At 37.1% G+C, this 22,924-nt stretch overlaps 1 protein-coding gene across 3 annotated transcripts in view; it reads right to left on the bottom strand.

The window, feature by feature from the left end:
- Positions 1 to 22,924, bottom strand: part of LOC119650908 — a 194,678-nt gene that overhangs the window by 115,542 nt on the left and 56,212 nt on the right. For all 3 annotated transcript variants that reach the window (XM_038054132.1, XM_038054145.1, XM_038054139.1), the window contains exon 3: positions 5,139 to 5,181. In XM_038054132.1, coding sequence (XP_037910060.1) covers positions 5,139 to 5,177 — 39 coding nt within the window. In that variant the 5' untranslated portion in view covers positions 5,178 to 5,181. The remainder of the gene's footprint in view (positions 1 to 5,138; positions 5,182 to 22,924) is intronic.

Genomic DNA, 22,924 nt, shown 5'->3' with positions numbered 1-22,924 from the left:
ATCTAGAACTCTAGATCAGTGGATTATTTAACACTATCTGATTGGTAAAGCAATCCAACTGCTTCAATATGGAAACGCTAAATGTAAAGAAAACAGAGCTTCTGATGATCCACCCTTGCAAGATCGGTAGGATCACCGTCCGTGATAATGATCTGCAGGAAACTTAGTGGCTTAACTACTTTTCAAAGTAACGCTCTTGACCAGTGATGAACTGCACGACCTCGATAGATGGCGGGTCCAGTTAGTGCCCTTGCAAGCAATGTATTAACGAACGCTACAAATCCTGATTCTATCGCACGTCGTTTACCTTGTTGTCCTTTATGGATCGAAGCACTGGGCAGCTATCAAAGACGAGCATACTGCACTGGAATAGATGGATAACTGGCTGTGATCGATATGGCATTGCATCCATTGTGGAGCTGTGTTACAACACACTCGCTAGTATGGTCGTACCATTAGCGCTGATGATAACTCACTAGCCAAGATTCCAACCTGCACAAAGATATGGAACAGCAGTGATAGACAGAAAATAGTAATAAATAATTCTGAAGCCCTCGTGGAAACGATTCTGTAAATTGAATCAAAGTGAGAAGCATTGTGTTCTTTCGAAAGTGTTTTTAAATCTTTCCAAACAAAATAGGTTACCGTTTATTGTAAAACTAATAGTCGAAAAATCCTAAACATATCATCATCACCATCATCGTCACCGGCGCAACAACCGGTATCCTGTCTAGGCCTGCCTTATTAAGGAACTCCAGACATCCCGGTTTTGCGCCGAGGTCCATCAATTCGATATCCCTAAAAGCTGTCTGGCGTCCTGACCTACGCCATCGCTCCATCTTAGGCAGGGTCTGCCTCGTCTTCTTTTTCTACTATAGATATTGCCCTTATAGACTTTCCGGGTGGGATCATCCTCATCCATACGGATTAAGTGACCCGCCCACCGTAACCTATCGAGCCGGATTTTATCTACAACCGGACGGTCATTGCTCATAGATTTCGTCATTGTGTAGGTTACGAAATCGTCCATCCTCATGTAGGGGGCCAAAAATTCTTCGGAGGATTCTTCTCTCGAACGCGGCCAAGAGTTCGCAATTTTTCTTGCTAAGAACCCAAGTTTCCGAGGAATACATGAGGACTGGCAAAATCATAGTCTTGTACAGTAAGAGGTTTGACCCTCTGGTGAGACGTTTCGAGCGGAAAAGTCTTTGTAAGCCGAAATAGGCTCTGTTGACTGACAACAACAGTGCGCGGATTTCATCATCCTAGCTGTTATCGGTTGTTATTTTCGACCCTAGATTGGAGAAATTGTCAACGGTCTCAAAGTTGTATTCCCCTATCCTTATTCTTGTTCGTGTTTGTGTTTGACCAGTGCGGTTTGATGTTGTTGGTTGATTCGTCTTCGGAGCTGACGTTGCCACCATATATTTTGTCTTGCCTTCATTGATGTGCAGCCCAAGATCTCGCGCTAATTGCCGCCTGTTCGATCTGGATGAAGGCAGTTTGTACGACTTGGGTGGTTCTTCCCATGATATCGATATCGTCAGCATAGGCCAGTAGTTGGGTGGACTTGAAGAGGATCGTACCTCTTGCGTTTACCTCAGCATCACGGATCACTTTCTCGAGGGCCAGGTTAAAGAGGACGCATGATAGGGCATCCCCTTGTCGTAGACCGTTGTTGATGTCGAATGGTCTTGAGAGTGATCCTGCTGCTTTTATCTGGCCTCGCATATTGGTCAGGGTCAGTCTAGTCAGTCTTATTAATTTCGTCGGGATACCGAATTCTCTCATGGCCGTGTACAGTTTTACCCTGGCTATGCTATCATAGGCGGCTTTAAAGTCGATGAATAGATGGTGCAACGGTTGTCCATATTCCAACAGTTTTTCCATCACTTGGCGCACAGAGAAAATCTGATCTGTCACTGATTTGCCTGGAGTGAAGCCTCTTTGGTATGGGCCAATGATGTTCTGGGCGTATGGGGCTATCCGGCCTAGCAAGATAGTGGAGAATAGCTTATAGATGGTATTCAGCAACATGATACCTCTATAATTGCTGCACTGTGTGATATCTCCCTTTTTATGTATGGAACAGATAATGCCTCGTTACCAATCGCCAGGCGTTGATTCGCAGTCCCATACCTTGAGCACAAGTTGATGAACCACTTGGTGTAACTGGTCGTCTCCATATTTAACCAATTCGGCTGTAATTCCATCGGCTCCTGGCGACTTATGATTTTTTAGCCGATGAATTGCACAGACTGTTTCTCCTAAACTTGATGGTGGCAGTATTTGTCCGTCGTCTTCAGTTGGCGGGACCTCCAACTCGCCGATGTTCTGGTTGTTCAGTAGCTCATCAAAGTACTCAACCCATCGCGCTAATATGCCCATTCTGTCGGAAATCAGATTTCCCCCTTTGTCTCTCTCTTCATTTATTCGACAATAGTAGTGATTGCATGGCATAGATAGCATCTCCACAAAATTAATTTGTGGTGGAAGCAATCAAGTTCGAATATCATATAGTTTGGCTGCCCATAGCCTACACACTCAATAGCAAGGCGAATTAGCCGTTACAGCCCCCGCTTGGCTTTTGAGTAAAAGTTAAGAAAAATATTGGTCATAGCCGTTACAGCCCCCGCTTGGCTTTTGAGTAAAAGTTAAGAAAAATATTGGTCATTACCAGCGTTACATACTCTGGCCCTCCTGGCGGCGTGTTGGTGCACCCCGTTTTTCCTTGAAACACATTAATCGAATTAATGAAACGAAAATTAGTATCAAAATAAAAAAGGGGATTCTAAACCAAATCTTGATAAGAGCCTCTTCGGCCAGGCTACAACATGATGGGGGGTTTATTCTTATCCAAGCCACCTCTTCTCTTCTATCAACATGCATTCCTACAGGATTACCGCAAATCATTGTTGTGAACCGCGAACAATGAAACATGATAGGAATTTTCGACTGTACCGACTGTATTCGAGGAAGTTAGGAGACTCATCAAAATTGCTGAGAACCTTCGTGTCCCGTAAACGATAATATCGGCTGATAGTTACTGCTTTCTTGTTTTAGTTGATTACTGAATGTTTTTCAGAATTTTCACATACTATATTCGAGTTCCTTTCCAGCAAGTTTTCAGAAATGATAGGTTCCCATTAGCTAAAGAAACTAAGAATCTATGAGATCAAATCCTGAAAGCTTTAAGAAATAATAATAAATAACCCACTTTCTAATCGGTCAATAATTAGAGGTTACTTTTTAAATCAGAAACCATACTCTAAGGAAATCATTCCAGGATCCAGTGTATATGGAGGATTCTCTCACTGGCTCCTATGAATATATGTATGCCCCTTTAAGTGAACTTTTAAGAAGCTGGGAATAAACCAACGCATTCACCGTCACTTAAAATTTGATCTAATTAGTTCTATAAGTCAATGCGGAAGTTGCCAATAGCTTCATATCTTCAATTATTGCATTTATTAGTTAAATAATTTTAGGTCAAAACCATCTACCAAAATTTACCCAGGCGTGGCAAAAGTATCAAAATGGATTATTATATTATATGTATGTACATAAGCTTTACATCAACTCATTTTTTCATGGTTATTAAAAAAAAACTTTCATCAAGACTCATGAAGTATTTGAGAAGCATAAAAGCGTGATATCCCTAAAAAAATAAATAAATCAGCTATAAATTAATCCAGCAACAATTAAAAAAAAAACATGAAGCTTGATGTCACTAGCATTTCTGGAGTAGGAACTTATCTCTTCATTTCTAAGTTAACCTGATCAATGTTCTTGTGAATCACAATAAGAACTAGTAAAGTGTTTTTCTGGCAATAAACCAGATATCTTTGATCGGTTGAAACATAAAGTTTATATCCTTGATATTGATTAAGCCGTAATAATAATGGAGAAACGTGAACGATCGTAAACGTATAATTTCATTTTGATAGTTTAGGTCGAATAAATTCTTGGCAACATTTATTGCTGGTTTCACAGTTAGATCTATTAAAATGAAAAACATATGTAGAATTCGTCTTTTGAATCCTTGTACTATACAAGTGGTTTGTATTGATGAACATTCAAAATCAATTTCGAAATCGTAAATAACTGATTGACCGATAAATGTTACTAGAATGACGTGAATTTACCTTAACGTTGTTGAATTAAAAATCATAGGCATTTTATAAATTTCTGGGTTTATTGATTGATAGGTTTATATATAAAATATGAGGTATAATTTCCTTTTTATAGCTCTTGCGACCCCAGAATGTATCGATAAAATATAGGAATCACAATTTGATTCTTTTCCCCAGAAACCGTTTTAGAACCAAGGCTAAGGTATTCATGGCAATCTGTTTGGTATCAAATAAAACCAAAGTAAAAATTAACTAAGAAAAGTTGAATCCATAATTGTGAATAATTATTAACCATAAATATTTATCAAATCAATAATAAGTATAAATCACTAGATTGCATTCACAATTTTCATTTTTCCTTTATACTTTTCTAATTAGCTGTAAGGTTTCCCGCTATATTTTGTTTGTTTCTAGTTGTTTTTATTTTGTACTATATTATATATATTTTTATTTACTTAAAAACAAAATTAAATGTTAATGCTATTATGATCAAAAATTCAGATTTTGTTAATAGGTGCGCCTATTTTTGACCACAACAATATATCAAAAGAATAATAGCAGGAAGCAGCTAATCAATATCAGAAAACAACAAATTAGGGAAAATGTAAATGTGAATAACTATAAGCTCTTCCCGGTTTTGGATAAAATTTTTCTCAAGATCTCGCCCTGAGAGGGAAACAAACGGTTCCCAGAATATTGTATGTTATATAAATTAATAAAATTATTTCCATAAAATCGCGATATTTTTCACTGATTTACATTTAAAAATTGACCAACAAATACATTCTATACTTAATTCTAATAAAAAGAATCAAGAATATTGAAACCGGAATTGATCCGATGATTATCTCAAATTTAATTTTATTTTATTTGTAGTTTGCACGCATAATATAATGGAAATTCGAAAAAGTATCATTTCCAAAGAATATTTAGAATTAGGAAAGTGGACTTGCTTTTTGATAATCAGTAGAGGAAATTTTATGTAAATAGTACAGAAATACTTACGAAAATTTGTAGAAAATAATATACACGGTGTGACGCCATTTTGCTGAAAAAATAAAAGAAAAGTTTATTATTTCATCAATTTACAGATTTATTTTACATTACAACTATCATATCAAAAAAATATATAGATATATATTTTTTTTATCGAAGATAATGTACAAACATTTGCAGTTTGTTTAACAGTGAATTCGGATCTGCCCTGTTAAGAGCACTTTTCACACTCAGAGCACAATTAGTGGAGTGTTTTTAAAATTGAGATTTTAGGAATGAAATAACATATTGATTTGAAGTGTCGGAAAACCGGAAGATTGACGCTTCCGGTATAAAAGGTTCTGTGTTTCGTTATGTGAGGAGCGATAAATACATGACAGTTCCGTGTGTATATAGGTAAAAATCCCAATGCCCTCATTTTTTTAGAAAACAATTTAAATATTTGATATTTTATGGAAATTGATAATAGTCAATCTCTTCGCACTCGGAGTTTAATATTATTAACAAATGCGAAGAACTTAACCTACAACAGAATTAAAAAATGGCTGGGTAAAAGTAGATTCTTCAAGAATGGAATTTTAATATTTCAATTGAATGTCAATTATTCTTGAGCCTCTTTCGGGGCTTAAGTTTCACATAAGTGTTTTGCACAAACCTTAAAAAGGGCTGGGAAGAAATAGAGTCACTAGCGAATAAGAAAAACAAGTTTTTGTTATTTCAAATAATTAATCGCTATAAATACCGCGTAATTATACTCAGACTAACAAGACCTTTCATTTGATACCCTACACTACTATATCCGGTGAAAAACATTTTAAATCCCCCCTATGGATATATGAGGAACCCCCCCTTTAAACTCCACCTAAATTGATGGCGCACGCTGCATGCGTGGGATTTTATAGTCCCCATCTGTCTGCCAAATTTCGTTCGGATCGGTTTAGCCGTTTTGGAGAAAAGCGCGTGTGACAGACAGACAGTGAATCGATTTTAATAAGGTTTTGTTTTACACAAAACCTTAAAAAAGAATTAAATCAAAATAAAAAATATATCCGTTGTTATTTTTGTTGTTATACACAGGGTTGCACTTGAAAGTTTTGTTTAGAATACATGTACTTATGGTCCGAACTAGCGGAATTGAAAAGTATAATTTTGGCAGCTTTAAAAAATAAATTTTCAAATTCGCTTTTATTCTTTTAATATCGAAAAAGGGACTTAATGTCAACCAATCTTCGAAATTCTAGTCCGAACCATAATGATGAGTGTTGCGATCATTTGGATAGAAAAATTATTAAAATCGATCTAGTTACCCCTGACTTGCCTTCACAAAAATGCGTCGGATGACATCAAGCTCTTTGTCACCGGCGGCAGAAACAACGTTACCAAGATAGACAAATTAATCGATGCCTTCGATATTTTGAGCAGTAATGCAGATAGGAGAAATCCGATGACATGTCCTTGATTTTGTTGGTGTTAATCCTCAGTCCAACTCTGCTTGCATCTCTTTTCAAATCTACAGCGATTTGGCCAAAAGTTCATGATTCGGTGAGAGAGCAAGCAGATGTCATCGCCATATTCAAGGTCATGGTCATAGTTGACTAAAGTCCTTCACTTGTTTCATACAGATCAGCATGCTGATCGTCAGCAATAACGAAAAGAAATAGTGTCGGCGGAGAATCTAACTATGTCGGTTTGGTTTGGACTTTAATGGAAGTTAGTTCTAATCTATAGTCTTTGCAACGACAGGGAACACACAAATAAACTTCTAATATTAATAGACCATTAGCTTAATCCCAACTACTATTATGTTATTTTATTATGTATATATATATTTCGGGAGCAACTTACTCCCTTCATCAGTACAAAGCTAATTAGCTTAATAATAAAATAACATTGTAGTTGAGATTAAGCTAATGGTCTATTAATTTTAGACTTAACTACAAACAGAAGGCGATATCTAACATTTTTTAAACTTCTAATAGTCGCACTCAAGACGGGTGTTTTTTTTGGAAATCTTGGTAATAATCCGCTTCTTCCTTCGAAAGTGTCGTCAAACTTTGCCCCGTTTGACCACATTGATGTGCTCAGATGATTTCGCTTCAGTTTAGAGAAGTAGTCTGTACCCTTATACAAAATTTTGGCTTCCAAATACATACCATTCCGATAGCTGCGCGAATAAAGTTAATAATAGCATATTACCATACTCTAGAAATTTACCCGAAAACCCTTCTTAAATCAACCCTAGAAATTGGGAAAAAATGACACGGTTATAAGTAATTAAGTAAATAATTTTGGGAAGTTTAAATCAAATGCAACTATTATTAACAAAATTATAGAAGGCCATATTTTGTATTTCACGTAAATTTATCGCAATCTATGACGTATATGAGATCATCATCATATAAAGTGAACTCATATGAATGGATTAGTTGTATATATCAAGAAATATCTTGAATTTGTAACTATGTATGAATGGAAAAACGGGCACAGGGAAACTTCACAATAGATGAACACAAAACCTTTATTCCCGAATCTTCCAGTTTTCGGCATTCCGACTTCTTTGAATTGTAATTTGTGATGCTGGTAATCTCAAGAACCATAACACCAACTTTGCTAATGGTGATCGATCCTGAAGCAATATTCTCTTGACCTTTGGATGAGTGATAAGCTCACAGTAGCGAGACAAAAACAAGACAAACACAGAAAGTGTTAATTCAGTCGAGGAATCAAATAATGTTCTTCGTCTATGTAAAAACGTGCGTATTTTCACTGGATTTTATTTAATAATCAAACATTATTGTTCTGACAACTTCAAAAGCCAAAAGAAACCAGAGTAACCAACTCTGGTTCAATTTTTTAAGGCACTGCTTAAGTTCCTTTATTGAAACTAATATTTTTCAATAATTTTAGTTAATACTGCCTACGACTTTAATAATCTAATCATTTAATACTTTTCGGTCTCTTTTTACTTTGAAATTTTGGAATCTTGGTTGTAAATATTTTTATGAAATGGAAACTTCTTTTTTCCAAAAAGAAATCATCTCTAAGAATGAATGTATAATATTTATATCTTCGGGAAATATTAGGTATTCAATATCAGATAGGTAAAAATAGGAGCAAGAACGGATAACCCACCGTCACATTCGCAGACACGGATAATGTCAAGTGGGGTTTCGCTCATGCTGTTGGAGCCAAATTAGCGGTTCATAAAATATCCTTTTTAGATTTGGAGACAAGCTCTTCACCGTTTCGCGGAATTGATCAACTCTTACTCTTTACCATGCATGTTGATAATTGCTTGCTATAAATGTTTGCTTCCGTCCCTACAAGATTAATTGAGCTGAACCAAAACTAATAAATAAATGAAAAAGTTCATATAAGTATATCCAAGTAAGCCAACGTTGAAAGAAGAGATAAAAGATAAACAATAGAAAAATGTATTCTGGAATTCGCTCTGTAGATTAATTAGTAAACTCTCTCTAATATGTTTTTTAATTAGTTCAACAACTGTAGCATTCCCATTAACTTGTATTGTATGTATTATCTTTTACCAGCATTGCACCGTCAAGATGAGAAGCAACAGATAAAAGATCCCGTTTAGGGTCAACCACGAAACACAGTCCCATATTAGATATTCGTCCAATGTAAAAAAAGAGAGCGTGGACAACAAGATGTTAAGTTAAGAAGCCTCCAAAGTCAGAAATATTTTTAACTGTACATAGTTTGGATTGTGAGTAAATGGTTTTATGTAGGTAAGTACGTTCTGAAGTAGGTTTGTATTTTGCTCGCCATTATTATGGGAAGCAAATATGGTATCCATGTTTGGCTTTTGAACAGTCTGTTTGATAAGAATTGAATGTTCAACGATTTTGGTGTGGTGTGCTTATGAATGTAACAGCAAAATCTATTGTCACACAATTTTCGAATAGTGACATAGGTGAAGATGTTAACTGTGGAGGCATCGACATGTTTGATTATTTTAAAAAATCTATAAAATAACCTTTCTGTATGGATGCGGGTGACACATTTTCACAAACAAGTATCTTGTTGATTAAATCCTTTTTAATCTTTAATTTAATTGCCAGGAAAAAACAGTTCCTCTTGGAACACATTACTAAGCCAATGTTACTGTATATAAAGCCAGGCAAATTGATGTGTATAGGTGCAGATAGATATGTATATATAATATGTAGGAAACTTTGCTTCCTTATTCTCTTTGGCACGAATGCATATAAAAAACATAGGAACTAACAATAGCAAACCTTCAACTTGAAATCTGCCTTAAACTATTCGAAGAACCTTTGCACCAGCAAAAGCAAAAGAATGGTTGCAAAATAACAGACTAACAAACAGTAACACGGACTACAGTAATCATTGTATTGTTGATATGTGCTTGGAATAATATGATAATAAGAACTTCTTACTGTAGCCATGGCCTGGAGATTATAGATAACCTAAAACCTCTAACGAGAGTGCGAAATGGATAAAGTAAGAATCTTCTTAAACCTAGTTCGTGCCTTCAGATCAAGATGCTTTTTGTTCTAATGGCGCGTGGTTGATTCATTCTTTAGCTACGACATTCTTTCACTAAGATTCCGTTAGTGCAAGAAGTTTTCTGCCTGTCTACTATAAAATGGATTTGCTCATCACATTAGATTCCTATGATGTTGTAAAAATGTTGTTAATGATTATTTCTTGGAAACTTGACTGCAGAATAATTATTACTAGTTTTAATGAATAGCGGTATGTTGTTATCACAAATGTTTACGAATCAATCAAGCGCCAACATTGAGGATAGAAAGATCGATTTCCGGATTCAAAATTTAAACATTTTTTTATTGTTGGGTGCACAAATAAATGTTGATGGATACATTGAGGTTACTTTAAATTCCATCACTCTAGCTGCAGTTTGCTGTAGATAAAAAACTGGAGAGAACTTTCTATAATTGGACCAGCATAAGCAGCGCTACTTTTTTATAACCTACTAAAATAGAGTAATCTCATTACTATAAATATACGGTCTACCTCTTATTGTCCCAATCCAACTGCATTAAGATAATTGTAGTGAATTTATATCTCAAAGGACTCGATTAATGGCAAATGCCCTGAATTCATGCCTGGATTTAAAGGAAGCGGTATCCTAAAAATCTCTGATTCCATTTAATAATGTCATACATTTTGTATTGAGGATTGAGGGAGTTATGTATTGAAGAGGTAATGATTACCAAGATTCAATTGTATGGACGGCCTCGTTTGTGCAAAATACATGACTAATTAAAAATGTCAACAATAGTTCCCCGAAAGAAAGGGCCACTCAGCTGACTGCTGATATTTCACCTAAGCTCTGGGTGTAGTGTGACGTTAGACTTAGCTAGGCGTTGGTTCCTCCTGTGTGATTAATTTGCAAATTTGATAAGGTTTTAAATTTTATTGAGAATGAATGATTGTTTTGCAACTCACAGTTAGTGCTGAATCCATCCATCCATGCTCCAAAAAAGCCAAAGGAATGCGTTTTTATGCATTTATCGATTCATCAGAGGAAACTTTTTTAAAAATAGAGCCAGGTCAGAGGTCTCCAAAGAAATGATAAAAGGTTCTTCAACTCAAAGCATCATTAACTCCAATTGGCAAGCTCGAGACGATCGCCACAAAAATCACCACTTGTCAGTCTACTGTTCAATGAAATTTGTTTTTCTTTTACAGCAATGATAGGAATTATGTGAAGGCGACAACATATTTGGAACAAGAGTACCATAAGAGGAGGTGAACGGTAACGTTATATTAATAGTTCACCTTAGACCAATAGAAATTTACAACCAAGTAGTATCGAGCTAAGGACTCATATGCTAATAGAGATCCGAGATCCTCCTCTACCATTATAACTTGAGTTACTTTCTAAACCTTAGTAGAAATTTGATCCAATTTGCCCTATTATTTTTAGGTTGACTATTGATACTCTTTCTATCATTTGGCATTCTCTCGAAGTGCTAATTTTTTGTCACTTTTATTTTCATTATTACTGGTTGTCCTTCGGCGGTCAAAGCGTAATATAGATTCGGGACCTCTTTCTTAATGGAAAAATGCAGACGGAAAAGGATTGCATAGGCCTGACAACCCTACATAGAAAATTATGACTACAAATTGACGGACATGGCAATGAAAATGGACAAACGATTTTCGCCCGGAACGTTACTGAATTGGAGCTGCTAAGTGGCTAGTCGATATCCTGATCCAATATAAGGCTGATGCCGCAGCATCATAATAAATGTGTTGCACAGGGGCCAGTTTTGCAGACGATCCACTACACCGTATATTGTAATGGCCGTCTAGTAAACTATGCGCTCGGAATATATTTCCTAGTTATACAAGCCTCATTAACGTTCAAGCACCTACTGAAGAGACTGGAGAGTTGGAGACGGGTACTTTCTACGAAGCAGTGGAACGAATTCTCGAAACCTGCCGCAGGTATGCTAGCAAAATCATACTTGGAGATGTTTATAGGAAAGTACGGATGGGTAAATGCATAAAATTACCAATAACAATGGATTCCGGACTATTCGCATGCCGTGATTGGCTGCACCTGGTGTGCGCGGAAAGAGGTGCACGAGAAGAGGTGAATCTCTCCACACGCGATCACTTTCAACCAAATTCACATCACTATCTCATTGGCATGGGAGCGAATAGTGAAGCCATCCATAGCAAAGTCCTTCGGAATACCTATAAAGGATGAAATGGATGCCGCAATAACTACAGCTAACACCGCTCCTGAAGATGAAGCATCGATAAACCTTCACAACCACCTGAAGAACGTTATTATTGGTACCCCACAAACATACGGAACGACTGGTTTGACGATGAATGCAATCTAGCAACGGAAGAATGCTACTTACCGGGCAATGGAATAATCTTAAAAAACGCGGGGGCACACAGAGACCTTTCAAGAACTCTGCCGAGTGCAGAAACGACTACACAGACGGAAATAGAAAGCCTGATATCAAAAGGTCTATGAACTTAAATATAAGGAGCAATCGCACCAGACAAGGAAGTTTTATCAACACGTCCGCGGGATGAAGCCATATATACTTCGATGTTCATTTTGCCGGCATAAAGAGGAAAATCTGATTTCCAATCGTATTACAATGGAACTCATTAAATATGGAGCGACCACTTACAAAAAAGTGTTCATAACCTTATGTTCGAGGCGTGAGGCGAATCAATACGTCATAATTGGTAACGAGATATTTGCTTGACTGATGTGTGACACAGACACAGATATTTGTCTGATGCAGAAAAAGGTTTTATCTGAAACAGGCATCTGGCTCACACAGACATTTGTCTGTCTGATATCTGATACTGACTCAGACATTTGCCTGACTGATGATGTGTGAAACAGACACAGACTTTTGTCTGATGCCGGGAAAGGTTCTGTCTGAACCAGACATTTTTTTAACGCGGACATTTGTCTGTCTGATATCTGACGCAAACTCAGGCGTTTGTCTGACAAATGTCTGTCTGATGTGTGAGATAGACATTTGTCTGACGCTGGGAAAGGTTCTGTCTGAAGCAGGTATTTGTCTGACGTAGACGTTTGTCTGACGCAGACATTTGTCAGTCTGATGTCTGAAACATGCACAGATATTTGCCTGTGTGCTGTCTGATGCAGCCAGAGGCGTTTTCCTACGTCAAACATAAGTTAAGAATAGTGTTCTCAATATGTTAACCTTCTAAATACACTAGGCAATATTCTGTCGTGTCTGTCATTTCCAGTGGGAGTTAACAAATCTGTCGTGTCGTGTCATTCCAACTGGCCGTTAGTAAAGCTGTTGTGTCGTTCCTTGTGGACATTAGTAAAATTGTCGTGTCGGTCCCAGTGGGTGCTTGTTTTACGAAAATTGTAATCGGCTTGCGGTTGCGACGGGCGGTTTCCAATTGAAAAGTAATACATATTACACAAAAAAAACATCTAAGCAATCCGAATCTTTCAGTATATCTTGGAAGAATAGAAACGCCCTGTATTGAGCGGAAACTACGTGGGCATATGCAGAAAAGAATAAAATCCCATACATACTGCAAATGCATGGTTTTGTGTTGAGTTTAAGAACAGGTACGCCTAGAAGCGAAGGTGTGCAAAATGGGTTTCCTCCGCATGTAGCCGTGTGAAGAGGAAGAGGTTGTGGGGATCGTTGTATATTTCTCAACAAACAACTCGAAAAGTGGGAATGCTACTTCAATTTGATTAAACGCGGGATATGATAAATAACTGCACAATTCCCAAAAATTTGAAAATGTAGATATGATAAGAGTTCAAAATGTTAGAATAATGACAATATATAGAATCTATCAATAATACTTCAAGGCATTTACGTATACGCGCCCCACATCGCATAATGATACGTACCTAATAGAGAGAATACCATTAGTTTAAAAATTGATCTATTTTAGGTTACATGCAACTAATATTAAGGCTTTGCCCGAAATAATACATTTTGGCGACTAAAAAAGCAAAACACATTTTCACAAAAATAAACCCTTTCATCTATTCAAATAAGATAATCAACACGTACGTACCCAATATCATAATATACGTACGGCACATTTTTTATTTTGGAAAAAAGCAAATATGAACAGCAAATTCATTAGCAAAAGCCTGTTACACCACAAATTTCAAATAATATCCATGTACACATGTTCATATAGATGCTAATGCTATTTCAGTCTTGGTAGTTCTTAACAATCGGAAGCCGCTAGTCGCATTATTTAAATCTATTTCTGATGATATGTTTTGCGTCTCCATCTCCATCTTCCATTCAAATTATGCAATGTGTACATATCTAGAATTGATGAGATTAATCTTCGTTCAAAACCCCATTTGCCCAAACAAATCAAGAAATATTAACGCTTTTATTTATACTGTTATTGGGCATTATCATTTCACAAAGTTGGCTTCCCTTTTCCGCTTCATGTGAAAAAATCCACGCGAAATTCGTTAAAGAACGTCTCTAACTGTAACCGATCTTTCTAATTCTTTTGTGTGTGTAGTCTCTCAAAGCACTTAACATCAAGTCGGGGCATATTTCCTGTTCTAATTTCATAATGCGTTGAATTGGTTGTCTTATTATTCCGAATAACAATTATCCACACAATCGGACTAATTAAACATTTCTCCGCCGCTAGGTAGATATGCACACCCGAAAGTACAACTTATTCAAAATTCAACCTACTTTCCATTACTGAGCCCAAACCATCGGATTTAAAATTCTCACATTCCTCGACAAATTATATACAATTCCAGTTTGTTTATTCTCAAGTTCAGAAATGAGAAAATGTTATTCTCAGTTGACCCATCTCATATTAAAGAAGATATATTTAATCACCTGAACAACTTTGGAACCCGGGAAGCCTCAAGAAGGCAGAATGCGCACAAAACTTTTTCTTGTAATCTTTTAGATACCTTTAGATGCCTTTCACATGCAACAAGATAAATACCTTGTGGTAACATATGGGGGGTGACCATGTATCGCCTTTATGTCAGAAAAAAGTTTCTATTGATATGCATCATATGGTCACTAGTTCGAATGCGGTTTGAATTGGCGATCACGTTCGACTAGTTGGAATAGAATGCCGGTCAGTGTGGGAACTGAACAATAAAACACGATATTACGTACAGGTGTGTACTACATGCTATGTAATAATGCCGTGTTAATTCTTGATAAGCTGTGGTTAAGCGATACTCAGGCCATGGGTGGTGGGAGCTAACGGGACTGAAGTATCAATAAACTAGGTACAAAGTAAAAAACAGAACTAGAAGTTGTTGAAGTTACCAATTTTTACCTAATTGTTTGCAGGCGTATGTTTCTGTACATTGACACGAACGTTCCATTGACCTGCAAGATTTTTCCATGGGAAAGGTTAACAAGTGACCATAATTGTATATAATTTGCTAGTTTGTAGTGAATTTTTATTAGTTGCGACACTATTGAGAGTAATATCTTTCCTTGGTTATTAGCAATTTGTGAAGTAACAAATTTCCTGTCAGGTGCTATTTCTAATAAACCGTACCATCTTCATTAGAGAAATGGTAAGCAATCGATGATAGAAAAAAGGGAGGTAGCATAAAAAGGAACCATATCCTTCTAGTCAATAAAATGTCAACCGATCTAAAATGAATCAAATCAAGAAAGCATGAAAGGAAGCCTAATTTTAAGTACTGGAAGATTCGTGTTAAAGAAGAGGAGCAACTAGGATGTCGAACGGCTACAGTTTTGGAGCGAGATGATATAGTAGTTGTCGATATTCAAGCGAATGTAAGTTCAAGCTATTTGCTTCCTGAAGTAGCAAAGCAATCGATTTCAAAAGAAAGCGAATACTCATTTAGGAGTACATCTCGAATCCGAGTTAAGGTGGACGAACCATATCTAGGAACAATATCAGGAATCCGGCAGATTGCTTTGGTGCTGTAGAACTGCAATGGATAACACCTGGGGCCTTCTTCAAAACGGATTCATTGGATGTATACGTTGATGTATGCATGTATCGGCTGGTGACCGAATTTGAACTTTGCTAACAACAGGAAGCTGCTGACGCAGATTCAGAGACTCCTTTGCCTAAATGTTACTGGAGTAATGAGTACTATGCCAGCCGTGGCACTAGAAACTATCATATTCTAAATTTACCCCCAATCCATTTGGAGGTGAAACAGAAAGCAACTGATGCATATAGGCTTGATACTATTGGCGCGTGGAAAGAGGGCCAATCATACAGTCATGCGTCCATCTGGAAATTTCTTGGCAAACATCAGGTCGTTCTGGTGCCCGCCGATCATATGGTTTCCAGATTCGTCTTCAAAAAGACATACTCCGTCGTAATCACCAAAAGAGAAGAATGGTTGATAAATGACCACGAGTCTTTTGGGATTACAAACTTAATAATCTTCACCGATGGGATAGTCATGGAAACGGATCGGACATAGGGATATTCTCAGGAAGTCCGATTATGAAATTGGCGCTACCTCTCGGAAAAATGACGACCATATTCCAGGCGGAGATATATGCCATTTTATTGACAGCAGAAGAATGTTTGCGTCAAAAATAAAGGGGTCACACCATTCGAATTTGTTCCGACAGCCGGGCAGAATTATCAGCACTAAACAGCAAAATTATATCGAGTCAGTTGGTGTGCAGTTGTCATCAGGTGCTGCTGAAACTTGACTGACTGAATGAAACATTCCTGATGTGGGTGACAGGGCAATCAAACATCATAACGGTAATGAGGAGGCTGACAGACTGGCTCGCCACGGTTCTGAATTCACAATGGTGGGACCAAAACCAGCTTTTGGCATCCCCAATCTACTGTCAAGTCTACTCTGAAGGGGGAGATGGCAAGGATTCGCCCGGCCGAATGGAAAAATTTTAACGTCTGCGGGCAGGCGAAAATCTTTGTGGAGGAACCTGGAGCCACTAGAGCGGCATTTTTGTTGTCCCTTAAGAAGTGGGACACGGAAATGAAAAACTAATTCTACTAACTATTCAAGTTTACTACCCACCGAAATAAATAATTCATTGCGCCCCATAAGCAATTTTTTGTTCACTTTACATTTTTAGGTTTTGTGTAAAACAAAACTTTGTTACTGACAGAGTTGAAATTCATTGGGCCCCATAAGCAATTTTTTGTTCACTTTACATTTTTAGGTTTTGTGTAAAACAAAACTTTGTTACTGACAGAGTTACAGTAAAATTTTTTTTATATTTTAAATTTACTATAATCTAAGCCATAGGAATGTGGCGCGGCAGGATCGCGGCATTCGAAATTTATTTCGAATGTTGTACCAGCGGACATTTTTCATCACCTACATGGCACTCTGCTCTTCACTCCTGTAGCGAGGTCTGAAATGAGTGGAGAGCGCCGCTGACGTCATCTGTCCGCTGGTATTCGCAACATTCGAAATAAATTTCGAAAGCCGCGAATCCTGCGGCGCCACATCACTCCGCCCCCAGATGAAACCGAGGGGTTTCAACGACCGAATCCGGAACTGTGTTCCCCATCAGTCCTTGGTGCGAACGCGCCGTTGTTTAGGGGTGCACACGGGCTTCAGCCTGGACAGGGAGACCGCCTTTTTATGTCCACCGATCTCGAGCTGAAAAAAATGTTCTCCCCGCTCGAGAACGCGATACAGGCCTTCATAAGGAGGCTGCAGCGGCTTTCGGACGGCATCCGTCCTGACCAGGACGTGCGTACACGTGTCCAGTTCCTTAGGTGCACAGACAGGTGCGGACGAGTGTTGGGTGGGAGGAGTGGCCTTGACGCGTCGGAGATTGTCTCTCAGCAGACGCACCAACCCCGACTCTGTGAGACCCGATCTCTTGTCGAAGACCGGATCACGTCAGGGTCACCAATTGTTATCAACGTTTTAAATTTAACCAATTTAATTAAAATACATTGCTGGAATTATAATTTAATTGATTTACGGCAACTAATACAGCTTTAAAATTAAAATTGATTTATGACAACTAATACAGTTTTAAGATGAAAATTGATTTATGACAACTAATACAGACTAGACATCTTTTTTTTTTGTTAGTCATTCTCTTTTTTTTTCTTAAAATATGACATTTTTCTCACTATGAAACGCATAAAGCATGTGGGATAAAACCAATATAGTACTTTCTATAACGATCTAGTCATGCAAAAGGATCTTTAAAAACTAAGAAAAAAAAAAATTGAACTTTAAATTACATACAAAAGGGAGCTGTCGTGCAACTAAAGTTCCTCATTCGTCTAGCATTCGGTTTCTTGTCTCATTTTGATCATTATTCTTCTTGCTATTCCTGGCATTGTGGCAACTAGATGGCATTACATTGCCTAAGTGAAAAACAACAGCTCGGCTTCCTGTTGTTAATTTTTTTTCCTTTCCTTTTCCCTCATAATAAACCGTTTTGGGAAAGTGCTAATTATGGAGACATGTGCACTGATAAAAGATACAATATGTTAGGTGATCCGATATTTCAAAATAATATTAAGAATTTGTCTCTGAATTGGTTGTAGGAGAATTGTCTTGTTGCAATGCAAGGAGCTAATGTGTGAATCCGACATTCTCCGGAGCGCTCTTACGGGTCTCGAATAATTGTTTATTTGGCAATAAGTTGCTGTTTTCTTTAGTTTGTTTTTTATATCTCTACACTTTTCCATTTCCTACATATATTATTTGCATTATAATTTCGTTGTCGGTATCCCCTTCCCTCATGTTATAATAATCGTGGGCGCAACAATCTATATTGGATCAGGGCCTCTAAGTGTTTTAGAGGACTTCATTCAAGACCTTAACGGTACACTACAGGATTACAGTACCCTATATGAAGCGATCTGGTCAGCATTCCGCTCGCCCGAGATTATTACCCTGATTTGACTCAGGTACTCATTCACAGCTGAGTCGACTGCTATCCGACGTCAAATCACAATACACATTCCACTCCCACCAGTGAGATTTGAACCGCCACCTTCGGTACGCCTTCATGTTAGCTTTGCTTTAATTTTAGAGGAATTGGGTTTTTCCTCTTCGGTGAATTGAAATATTGCATTGTGTATTACAATATGATAAGATAAAATTCTTATTAGTTTGAGGATCTTTTCCTACTCATTCGTACTCCCAAAAAAGTTATAATGTACTCGAAAATAGTACCGAAATATTTCTCTGCCACCCCTCATTCATATGACCTCACCTTTGCTGTGGTATTGACGAATTCATTATTATATTATAACGATATCATCCTCGTTTCAGAATGCACGAAATTCACATAAAATGTAAACGGTGCACCCTCTATAACTTTGTTAATAATAGTTGGATTTCCAAAGTTATGCCTTATGTTCTGCCTGATGAGAATGCCAAATTTCGTATTTCTAACGTGAACTAAAGGGGGTTTCCGGAAAAATATCTGAAATATGCTAATATGCTATTATTCAGTTTATTTGTATGTTGTATTTTGAGGCCTAGATTTCGTTTAGATACACCATTGTTATTTTTTTCAGATTTTTCAGTTGGATAGGTTCTGAGAGCAAATCCTGTTACACTTTTGAGGGTAATATTTGAAGCTGGCGCTCCCCTATGTTTCACCAGATATCAAATATATCACAAGTTTCGAAAAGTATTAATTGAGCCCTTCCTTTTCATAACTCACATGGCCATATTATGTTAAAAAAAAGGTTGCACCCCCCTTAAGTATATATGGGGACCTCTCCCACTTGCAATATATAAAGGGATTCATAGACCGCACATTCTCACTCTCTCGTGACCGACAGACAGGCAAATATCGAATCTATTCTAATAAAGTTTTATTTCACACAGAACCTTAAAAAGGTATGCGCAAGTGTATAGCATGAGTTTGCTATCATTTGTTTAACGAAGCAACTTGAGTTTGCATTTAACCGTATCTAAGTACATGGCCTAATTCGCCTAAAATTTCTTTTGTACTTATAAGTGTTTTGCATTTATACGTGTTACAATTATCAACCAAATTCTAGAACAAATTTTAAGGAAAAGGCATATGGCTTAATGAATATGTACATTTTAAGAGAATTTGCGTTTATGGGTGTTGCATTTAAGGGGGCTCCATTTATTCCTTATCCACTTAGATTACTCTGTCTCAAAAATGGTTTGAAAGTAAATTGCCTAAACTTGACATCATCATCAAGTATAAATTGCAGTTTGGGTTTACCAAAGAAATTATGGACAAAACAAACGACGAAATTAGTTACTTGTCTGCCACAGAATTGAGACCCACTGAAGTCGTTTGACATGTCACCAAATTCATTTTTGAACCTATCTTCAAAATGACGATGATCGATGGGAACAAAACCTTATTAAAATCGATACACTGTCTGTCCGTCCGTCACACACATTTTTCTCCAAAACAACTAGACCGATCCGAACGAAATTTGGTGGATATGTAGGAACTATGGAATCCCACATATGAAGTGAGTCACATAAATTTAGGTGGAGTTTAAAGGGGAACCCCCATTCATGTAAAGGGGCATGTAAAAATTGTTTTCATCAAATATAGTCTTGTAAGGTATCAAATGAAAGGTCTCTGGCGTGAATTGCAAAGTACGTGAGTAAGAAGTCGAAATGTACACACTTAAAGTGAGACAGGACTCACTTTTGGAAAGTACCCAATCCAAAAATCCGAAAAAAATCAGGCCGGTACGCCTCCAAATATGTCCCATTCCGATATCTGCTCCTTAAATTCATCCGAGGACTACCAAATTTCGCACCACTAGAAGACTACATTTCGCATATACATGCCAAATTTCATGGAAATCTGGCAATTAATGCCAAAGTTATAGCAGTTCTACTTGTCCCCAATCCTTTTTAAAATTTAGTGTGAAACACTTATGTGAAATCTAAGCCTCCGATAACTGCCCAAATAAACTTACTAACAGCATATTACCAACTTTTAGAGATTGACTGAAAAACTCCCCTTAAGTTTATCCTCGGAATACTAAATTTTGCACCGGCATAGAGGACAGAATCGTACGAACGCATGCCAACTTTCATGACTATTAGTGTCAAAGTTATAGCAGTTCAAACTTATCAATTTCGTGCAAATTAACAGCATTCTAAACCATGCAAAGAAGATGCTAACGTCATAATTAACGAGAATAATTGACATTCGAATGAAATATTGAAATTTCATTCACGAAGAATCAAGTTCTCCCTAACCCTTTTCTGTATCTGTTTTAGGTTAAGTTCTTCACATCTGCTAATAATATTAAATATAAATAAGTGTGAAGCGTATGAGGTTGACTATTATCAATACAGTGCTTTCCATCAAATGATTTATTTAAATCGCCTTCTAAAAAATAGAGGCTAGTAGAATTTTTAAGTATGTGACACGGACTCATCGCTCCTCACATCTTCTTCTTTTTCTTCAGCCTTTCTCCCGTTCACAAGCGGAGTCGGCTAGCCGTGATTGAATTCGCCACTTTATTTTATCAAATGCCTGATCTGGATGTTTTTGCGAGGCTTCTAGCGTATCAACCCACCGTGTTGGCCTTATGGTCGCTTACCATCGACTTCGATGTTCAGACCAATCTTGGCAAGTGGATTCTCGTTAGCACGAATTACGTGACCATACCATCGAAGCGGCTCTCTCGCAGTTTTTCCACGATCGGTTCAACCCCATATCGATCGCGGATATCCTCATTTCGGATGTGATTAAAACGTGTCACGCCACTAGTCCCACGCAACAGCTTCGTCTCCATTACCGCAAGACGCCATTCATTGTCTTTTATAGTCTTCTAATACTCAGAACTACAGAGAGCGACAGGACGAACGATATTGAGGTAAATTTTAGATTTGAGACGTTCGCTGATACGTCGATCACTAAGAACACTAGTTGTAGAATGCGTGAAGCAATTCATTACGCAGTTCTCCATTGGCTGATAGCATTGACCTGAGATATTTAATTCGCTCAGTTCTGGGCAGGTTACTAAAGCTGACAGCACTGAGCGATTTAAATACCTCGAGTCAATGCTGTCAGCCAATGGAGAACTGCGTTATGCTTCTCACATAAGGAAACGCAAAACCTTTTATTCCTGAAATGTTAAGCTTCCGGTTTCCCGACTTGTTTTATTATATTTTTCGAGATCGCAAAGGCTTTTAGTGGTATTAAATACAGATGAATTACCAGCTTTTTTCAAAAAGAAAAATCTGTTTTTTAAGCATTTGGCATGGAGCAGAGTCGTAGAAAAATAAAAGCTGCCATTTGATATTCAGTCGTGTACTTTGAGTATCATTTTGTGTTCCAAGACCTTTATATGTTGGTGCTTCCTTATTGTCTTTTGGACAATTTATACGTGCCCTATAGCGATGCATATACCGATGATTCGCCAAAACGACAAACTCGGAAAAGATTGCTGGATTTGTTCTTTACAAAACGGAGAATATATGGAAGCTGAATGGCTGACTATTTTTCTTAAAAAAAAGTCTAGTCACCGTTTTTCAAACATTTCAACATTTGGAATATGCTCATACGTTTCTTTTTTCATAAAATTTTAATTATTTTTTAAATGCTTTTACGTCTTATTTCTACACTTTTTGGTTAGAAATAAATGGTAATTGAACAAAGGGCAGTCAATTCCCTAAATTTATATGATGAAAATACACTAGAAAATAATTTTGTTTACCTAAATCGGGCAAATTGACCTATGTGCACTGGCTATTCTCTCATTGCCAATTGGAACTACATTAATTATCTTGAATGTTTATTGAAAGATACCGTATTAGGTAGAAGCTTTATTAGATACATATCTGAAGATATGTACGTATCTGACGAAACAATCTACTTTCAACATAGGCAAAAATTTAGACTGTAATAGATAAAGTTTAAAATTATCTAATAGCAGCATTTAAGATAAAGATTTTATCTACAAATAAAATAAGTTTAATTACAAAACTTATATGAAATTGCAAACCCACGGTTACCTTACCCTGTTTTTCCATAATATGCGTGTGATCCATAAGAAATCCATTTCTTAACTCTTTTCGTATACAAAATGGTAGGTGCCAAAATGAGCATTCAAACTGTTCTCCTACAAGTTAAGTGGCAACTGCTATAAAATTCCATATATGCCAGCAAGCCTTGAATCATCTCCAAGTAGCCAGGGACGTTATACATGTGTGACTTCAACAAGTCCGCCAACGCACGAATAATAAAGTTTGTGTAGTACTGTTGTTAGTTGTTAAATAAAAACAACATTTTTTCAAGTGTCTGAATCAGGAGAAGCTGTTCAATTTAAATACTTCC

Source organism: Hermetia illucens, chromosome 1, assembly GCF_905115235.1.
Source record: "Hermetia illucens chromosome 1, iHerIll2.2.curated.20191125, whole genome shotgun sequence".
Taxonomy (NCBI): Eukaryota; Metazoa; Arthropoda; class Insecta; order Diptera; family Stratiomyidae; genus Hermetia; species Hermetia illucens.
The sequence above is the reverse complement of the archived record's forward strand: the minus strand, read 5'-3'. Positions and strand labels throughout refer to the sequence as shown.